This window comes from Lathyrus oleraceus, chromosome 3 (genome assembly GCF_024323335.1).
Source record: "Lathyrus oleraceus cultivar Zhongwan6 chromosome 3, CAAS_Psat_ZW6_1.0, whole genome shotgun sequence".
In the NCBI taxonomy this organism is placed as follows: Eukaryota; Viridiplantae; Streptophyta; class Magnoliopsida; order Fabales; family Fabaceae; genus Lathyrus; species Lathyrus oleraceus.
Window position 1 is genome coordinate 345,147,045 of NC_066581.1, and position 9,360 is coordinate 345,156,404.

Sequence of the window (9,360 nt, forward strand, 5' to 3'; positions counted from 1 at the left end):
AATTAGAATCTAACTAAAATAAATACATGTTTTTTATGTGCATTTTTATGTATTCCATGCATGACTAAAATATTAAAGAAAAAGAAAAGCAATATTTAAATAGATAAAACACTCTTCTTTGCCAGGGGGTGTATTGTGAAGAACGGGTGTGTAATTAGCAAAGGCATTGGGTCCATACAGCTAAGAGGCACATGGTTGTATCATTGGTTTACATTCCGAATGAAGGGGGTACATAAGAAATTATGGTGTGTATGCAAAAAAGGCCTTTGGGCTTATGGGACTTGAGACAACATGTGAAGGGGAAAAGGATGGAAAGTATAAAAACACTCTCATTTCAGTTTTTTCACACTTCAACTATGCTCTTCTCCCTCTCTCACCCCGTCCCTCACCGGAAATCACTCCGACGCGCCGGAGGTGGCGGAGCAACCCAGAAATGACCAAAATTACCACCAATCGACTTGCTTTCTCGTCCTCTAATTAGCTATCCCCCTCAAACTACCTAAATCTTACTGAATCATCCCATCCTCCACTAAAACCTCAAGAACCCTAATTCTCTGGTTGCTTGGAGACAAAGACGTGGAATATTTTTCTTAGTCAACAGTTGTAGACGGTTAATTTTGGATTAGTATATAAGTAGTAATTATTTTGAGTTTTAAGGATCCGCAAATGTACACAAATTCTACACAACTCAAAGTTGTGCAACAAACATGCATGCATTCATACCAAACAAAAACATTGCATAAATCATCATCATGCATTAATCCTAGCCTCAAAGCTCCCACCTCCCACCATTTGATCATCTAATTAACCATTGCATAAATCATCATCATGCATTAATCATGTTGTTTCACTCATGCATAACATTCATCAAGCATAGCATGAAGCCTTGTCAACAAACCATACAAACCAAAGCCTAATATTTATTGACACTTCCAAACCCCAAACTTGCTTGGTACCTTTTAAAGCCTAGCCTTATTTGGCACCTCTCTCTAAATCCAACCTCCATGGTTGATGATCTGTTTCCAACCATTGTGTTAGAAAACATTCATTTGAAGCCTCTTGACTGCAAGGACATTATGATCTCTCATGTTTAACTTATGGGCTTCTTGATTCCATTCACTACCATACTAGAAATAGAGTTTGCCTCTGACCCACATTTCTACATAGCATACATGGCTTCATGCCTCATGAAAAAAATCAATCATGCATTGCATATATCATTTCAGTCAATCCCCAACAAATGAACCTATAAAAGTTTGTCTGTCATTCCATATTCCCGATACACTTACCTTTTTCACATTACAACCGTCCTTCAACGGGTAAATTTTTGGATATTTTTGTATTTAATCCTCTTCTACCTCGAATTCCCGAAAGGTTGTCGCGATTCACTCATTCAGGTTCAAGACGATTAAATAGGGGCAATTGTCATACCTTAAAATTTGTTCTCCCCTTTTCACTTTTCATTTAACCTTTGGCTTGCGATTATACACTCATTCATAACAAACATATGTATATCATTCATTTATGTCAGCACTTTCAAATAATCATCATAGATTCAAAGTTTGTGGTTATTTCTGCCTAACAAAAACTGGGGTTTGCTTGAGGATCAAGCCCTAGGGAATGTGGGAAGCCCATCATGTGGAATCAAGGGGTGAAACCCTCATTCTTATTTCTTGGGACCTTGATTCATGAATAATTCAATCTTGGTATTCACCTCAACCCAAAACCCTATTTCTTGGTCTTTGCTACTCATGGAGCATGTGAGCTTGTGTTTGACCATGAAACCCTAATATTGAATGTTTGGTACTTATGGACATTAAGGTTTGTGTTTTGATCTTGGGAATGGTTGTGGAACCCTAATTCATCGGAAGTTGGTTCTTGATCATTATAGCATGTATCATCAATCATCAGGTATGCTTTTGTTCTTGGAAATCATTAATCAAGATTAATCATTGGGTTTACAGGCCTACATGCTTGATGATTCATCTGATCCAAGGCCTTGTTCAAGCTTTCATCCATTTCATGTGCATTCTGTTTTTCCATTCAAGTCCATTGATCCTAGGTCTATGGTGAATTCAAAGTCCTTAATCCATGCTTCATAAGTTCATTGGTTCATGATCTCCTAGTCCATTGATTTCATTGTTTTATAATGCATCCTTAGGCCATTAATCTTTGATTCAAGGTGAATTGTCCTTGTCTATTGATCCATGTGTCATCATAAATTCATAGTCCTTTGTTTCAAGTATTGTTAATCCATTAGTCCATTCAAAGTTTCATTGCAAGATTGATTCAAACATGGATTTTGGAAGGCAAAATCATAACTTGAAAAGTAAGACTTTGTTCTTAGAATCCAAAGACAATTTACATTTAAAATCTTGTTCATTCAATCATAAATTTGTCATTTACATTGTCCATACAAAAGAAATTACAAAAAAATACTATTTTTTTCATAAGTTGCCTTTTGGTGAACTGTTGACTTATTGGAATTCTTACACCATTCCATGTGATTCCATCATGAAATTTCTTCATGAGCAAGAAAACCATATTTTGCATCAAGTTTTGTTTTTGTCATGCCTTGAATGTTCAAGTGCCAAGTCTTGTTGCCATGCCTTGAAACCTTGTCTTGAAGACCACAAGCCAAGCAACCATGCACTTAACATTTAGCAATCCAATCAACACACACATGATTCAAGGAATACCCATAATGCATCATCCAAAATTGATCAAAAAACATGCATGCATTCATACCAAACAAAACCAAGCATTCATGCCCTACTGCTGCCTGCCATAGTAGCCTAACCACATGATGCATCCTAATACTTACCATTGTTCAAAGCATTAGGCATGTTAACTAAAACAAGTGTTAAACATGAGAACTAAAAATGCATGATCAGTTCAGTTTCAAACAGTCAGCAAAATACACATTCATTTCAGTAGGTTGTGCAACTCTTGGAAATTAGAGGCATTTCCCCAAAACCATTTGCAACCAAGTACCATCTATTGGAACTAATGCAAGGAAGGCCAGTTGTTGAACAATGCCCTATTGCAGGTACACTTGGTTTGCTATAGGCCATTTAACATGTTCATCCAAACAAGTGTCAAAACATAAAACCTAGCAATGCAAAATTCAATTGGGCAAGAAACACATTCATGCGACATGTACGACTTCAACACAAATAGAATATGATTAGGAAAGTTTGCATCATACCTTAACCCGCAACAAGAATGCAACCATTGCCCACCCATCAAGTTTGTTCCTAACACCTGACCAGTCCACCATTTTTGCATTTGCCTTACCTTGCATCTGAAGTACAAATATACAAGTCATCATCATAATCCAAAACCATGTAGTAGTAAGTCAACTGCAACCTACAAAACCTATAATTTGTCAATTAACCACAGTCTGCAGCAAATCAATGCAAAGCCCTGCATCATCCTGTAACCTGCAATTTCCAAAACACAACATGTAATTTGAATGAAACCACCTGTTCATCAGGTCACAAGTTGTCATTCCACTAAACTTCATTTAATCATTACCTATAACAACCAGTTGTAACTAACAACCTCATTAACTAACATCAATTGAACTCAAATCTAATTAACTGATAATGGTTTCCTAACTAACATCTTCAAAATCAAGTTTAACAAAAAAAATGTACTTACTAAAATCACATCTCACAATGTTTAAATGAGTGAGAACTGTTAGAAATTTCGGAAAGATTAAAGGGATCCAGACTTGAATCGTGAACGCAACACTTTCCTTATAGTATTTCAAGCACTCTCGATTGTCTTAGAGTTCTGATGCAGGAATACCCAGGATAATTCAGCCTTATCGAGGTTGCGCAAGACCGGCGAAAACCCGAATGCAGCGAAGAGCGTCTGGAATTATTTAGAGGATTTTTGGATTTTGTGTGTTGTATTATGAATCCGGATTTATGCTTTTATAGGCCATGTTGATATTGTTTCACAAGGTAGCGACCCTTGGTGAAGCAATGTCCTTTTTTCAATAATCATAATGGTTGGCCTGCAGCATGTTTCACCAACAGTTGCATGGTTTCGCCTTTGTAACATCTCATGAAGAGTTACAATCTCCGAATTCAAAATTCAAAATTCAAAATTCATGAAGAGTTATCTCATGCATTTATTAGCATTAACTCACTTCCACCATTTGTCATTTTGGAACACACTTGTATTTAATAAATTACAACAATCCCCCACTTGTTCTAATAATGACAAATCCAATTCCAGAATATAGAAAGAAAAAAGTGTTAATATAGTTAGGTATCTTTCGATTTGAACTTAACCTTAGTAAAGAAAACGCAAAGCCTATTCGGAACGTTAGGTAGCTATGCTTTGAACCATTATCCCATGTGATCAGACCGGCGTTGCTATACACACACTTTTAGAGGTTCTTCGCCTGCATATCTCGCCTAGCACTATTTATGGCCATGTGCTTTTCCTGTTTTCATGAATTTTTCATGAGAGAAACTCCAACTCTCACCTTAAGACGACACCATCTTGAAGTTCATATAGGTGAAGTTCAATTCGTATCTATTTCTTGAGATACATATCCTCCTTGATATAGAACTTCATTAAGAGTTTCTTTGAAAACTCAACCCTCAGTTTGTAATCGTCAACATTATCGCGGAATGTTGCATAACTTTCCGAATCAACGACTTGTTGTTACCCATTGAATCTTAGGTTAAGATGTGTTAACTTCATATTGGGTTGCTATCATTGTCGGAACCCTTATTCAAGGAGTTTTAATCTCATACCTTTCGAGGTAGTCTTTAATAAATCTATGGCCAGTGGTTTAGTAAATGGATTAGCCAAATTATAGCTTGTTTGTATATATGTTAGTGAAATGATCCTATCCTTTATCATTTTTCTCACGAGAGAGTGTCTAAGACCTATGTGTCTAGACTTTCCATTGTACACTTCACTGAACGCTCTAGCCAGGGTGGCTTGACTGTCACAATGTATCAATACTTTTGAAACATTGTCTTTAGCTAACGGAACCTCCAATAAGAGGTCCCTCAACCATTCTGCTTCTTGTCCAGCAGACGCAAGAGCCACAAACTCTGATTCCATGGTTGAGAGAGTAATGCATGTTTGTTTCTTGCTTTTCCAAGAAATCGCACCTCCAACTAATGTGAATATCCACCCAGTTGTAGATTTATAATCTCCAACACTTGATATCCAACTTGCGTCGGTATATCCTTCTAGTACGGCAGGAAACTTACCATAATGAAGGCCAAGATTTTTGGTCTTTAACAAATATCTGAAAATCCTAGTTATGGCCTTCCAATGTTCATCATTTGGATTGCTAGTAAATCTACTCATCTTACTAACTGCAAAAGCTATGTCAGGTCTGATGCATTGCATTAAGTACATTAGACATCCAATTGCACTTGCATATTCCAGTTGTGCCACGGTTCTCCCATTGTTCTTTTGAAGTTTGACACTAGGATCGAATGGAGTGTTTACTTCCTTAAAGTTTAGGTGTTTGAACTTTTCCAACATTTTCTCAATATAATGTGTTTGATTAAGTTCATAACCCCCACTATTTCGTTTTACTTTGATCCCTAGTATAGTGTCAACTAGTCCAAGATCTTTCATCTTGAATGTGGAAGTCAAAAATTTCTTTGTTTCTAATATTCCATTCATTTCATTGCTGATAATTAACATGTCATCAACATATAGACATAGAAATATCACAACACTTCCGCGCACCTTTGTGTACAAGCATTTGTCACAAGAGTTTGGAACAAACCTATTTGAAATTATGGCGGTGTCAAATTTTTGATGCCATTGTTTTGGTGCCTGTTTTAAACCGTATAAAGACTTAACAAGTTTGCATACCTTTTGTTCATTTCCAGTAAGCATGAAGCCTTCTGGTTGCTCCATGTAGATCTCCTCACCGAGATCTCCGTTTAGGAATGCTGTTTTAACATCCATTTGATGAACAATAAGGTTATTCAAGGAAGCTAGTGCAAACAGGATTCTAATTATCGTAGTTTTTGCTACTGGTGCATATGTGTCAAAATAATCGACACCTTCCTTTTGTCTAAATCCTTTTGCTACTAGTCTAGCCTTGTAGGTGTTTAATGTACCGTTACTATGATACTTTTTTCTAAACACCCACTTGCATCCAATGGGTCTTGTTCCCTTCGGAAGATCAACTAGTTCCCAAGTATGATTTGACATAATTGAATCCATTTCATCTTGGATAGCATCTTTCCAAAAAGAAGCGTCCCTAGAAGCCACTGCTTCCTTATATGTTTTAGGATCATCTTCTACTTGAAGAATAATAGGAATTTTATGAACATCATTCTTGTTATTTCCTTCAACTAAATAAATAGAAATAACTTGGGAATTGATTTCATCTGGTCCTAGATCCTTAGTTTTTCGTGCCCTTTTGCTTCTCCCTGGTTCTGATTGTGTTTCAACAATTCATGTCGAATCTTTGTCACGAGATTCTTCAATTTTGGGATTTTCAGGTCCCTTATCCTTTGTGATGAGATTTTCAAAGAATTCCACATCTCTGGATTCAACGATTACATTAGACTCTAGATTTAGAAGTCTATATGCTTTGCTATTTGGTGCATATCCTATGAAGGCACATCTGATTCCTCTAGGACCCAATTTTGTCCTTTTGGGATCCATGTTCTTGTAATAAGCTACACACCCCCACACTCTGAAATAACCAATACTTGGTGGTCTTCCTTTCCATTTCTCATATGGAGAAATACCAGTTGTTTTTAAAGGAATCCTGTTCATTATGTGACATGCGGACAATAGTGCTTCACCCCATAAATTAAATGGTAATTCTGAATGCATTAACATAGCATTTATCATCTCTTGATATGTTATATTTTTTCTTTCGGCCATGCCATTTTGTTATGGTGTGTGGGGCGCAGAACATTCGTGTATGATGCCATATTCTTCACAATATGCATCAAATTCTGCTGAGAAATATTCTCCGCCTTTATCACTCCTAAGTACTTTTATAGTTGTACTTAATTGATTTTCTACTTCTGCTTTATATGTCTTAAAGGCATTAAAAGCATCATCTTTATGCTTTAAGAGATATACATGTGTGAACCTAGAGCAATCATCCATAAACGTTATAAATTAACGGTTTCCCCCACGGGTCAACATACCATTAAATTCACACAAATCAGAGTGCACAAGATCTAGCATGTTTGTTTTTCTTTCAACACTTTTGAAAGGTTTTTTTTTATCATTTTTGATTTAACACATATTTCACATTTTCCGAAATCATGAATGTTGCATGATATCAAACCGGATTTAATTAGTCTATTCATAGTACTAATACCAATATGTGTCAATCTAGAGTGCCATAAGAAAATAGATTCAAGCATATAAGCAGAATTAGAATTTTCATTAATAATATTGTCGGTAGTACAAAGTTTGATCATTCCTTCAACGGAATATCATTTTCCTACAAATATACCATTACGGGTCAATATTAATTTGCCCGATTCATATACAGATTTAATACCCGGTTTTCCCAACAAGTCCCCACTAACAAGGTTTCCATTCATATCAGGAACATGAAGTACATTAACAAGAGTGACTTTCTTTCCGGAAGTGAAGTTGAGTTCGACGAATCCTGTTCCAACGACTTTAGATCGCACTTCATTTCCCATTTGCACTTCTATTCCATCATTGACTTTGGTATAGGTTTTGAATGATGTTTTATCATAAGATACATGCACAGTTGTACATGTGTCATACCACCATCCTTGCACTTTGCCTTTGATTGCCATAATTTCGCTTACCGTAGCGATTATGTCGTCATCGGCATGAACAACATTGACCTCATTTTTGGACTTATTGTGCCTGCAATCTCGAGCATAATGTCCGGGTTTTCCACATACATAACAACCATTTTTAGTACCTTTTGGTCCGCCAGAATTTTTGAACTTGTTGTGATCTTTCCTTGGGCCGAGATGGTTTTTCATGCCATCATATTTTTTTTTCTTTAACGGCAACAGCATTTGCTTTAGCAAATCCAACAGACTCAGTTTTTTCTCGATCCTTCGTTTCCTCCTCGATACGAATGTGTTTCTGAAGTTTCTCCAAAGAAAAGTCCTCAGAACTATGCAGCAATTTTTTTCTGTATCTTTTCCACGAAGGTGGCAATTTTGCTATTATTGCACCGACTTGGAATGCTTCAGGAATGTCAATTTTCACGGCTTTTATTTTATTCACGAGAACCTGTAACTTGTGTATTTGTGCAAGAATCGGCTTGGAATCCAACATCTTAAAATCAAAGTATTTAGATATTAAAAGCTTTTTCGTACCTTCTTCTTCGGCCTTGAATTTGAATTCGAGTGCATTCCAGATTTCCTTTGCGGATGCAGTATTGGTGTAGAGATCATAGAGACGATCAGATAATGTGTTCAAGATGTGTCCACGACAAAGCAGTTCATCTTTTTTTCGTTTCTTTCTCTCCTTTTTTACTTCATCAGTGTCATTCTTAGTTGGTTCTGGAATTGCCTCCAAATCAGGATCCAAGACATATTGAATTTTTAGGGCGGTCAGGAGAAATGTCATTTTGTCTTGCCAGCGGGTATAGTTTGATCCATCGAAATGATCTAACTTAACAAGGTCCTGGTTCATCAGTTTGATGCTTGAAACAGAAGCGTCGGTGGCCATGATTTGAGATACTATAAGACTATTAGAAATTTTGGAAAGATTAAAGGGATCCAGGCTTGAATCGTGAATGCAACACTTTCCTTATAGTATTTCAAGCACTCTCGATTGTCTTAGAGTTCTGATGCAGGAATACCCAGGATAATTCAGCCTTATCGAGTTTGCGCAAGACCGGCGAAAACCCGAATGTAGCGAAGAGCGTCTAGAATTATTTAGAGGATTTTTGGATTTTGTGTGTTGTATTCTGAATCCGGATTTATGCTTTTATAGGCCATGTTGATATTGTTTCACAAGTTAGCGACCCTTGGTGAAGCAATGCCCTTTTTCCAATAATCATAATGGTTGGCCTGCAGCATGTTTCACCAACAGTTGCATGGTTTCGCCTTTGCAACATCTCATGAAGAGTTACAATCTCCGAATTCAAAATTCAAAATTCGTGAAGAGTTATCTCATGCATTTATTAACATTAACTCACTTCCACCATTTGTCATTTTGGAACACACTTGTATTTAATAAATTACAACAAGAACTTCTAACAAACTTTCCACATTGATCAGTTAATAGATTTAGCTCCGTTAACTCTTTCCCTCTCTTATAAATTTCTCTTCCCTCTGCAATTTTCACTCACTTTCCATTTCCCCTGAATTCGATTCAACCTTTCATTTGTCTCAGAAACAA

The 9,360-nt window shown here is 36.6% G+C and overlaps 1 protein-coding gene across 1 annotated transcript; it reads right to left on the bottom strand.

The window, feature by feature from the left end:
• Positions 1-7,992: 7,992 nt before the first annotated feature.
• Positions 7,993-8,685, bottom strand: LOC127131218 (uncharacterized). Its single transcript, XM_051060150.1, has one exon. It carries the CDS (start codon positions 8,683-8,685, stop codon positions 7,993-7,995), a length of 693 nt encoding a protein of 230 aa, XP_050916107.1.
• Positions 8,686-9,360: the final 675 nt, after the last annotated feature.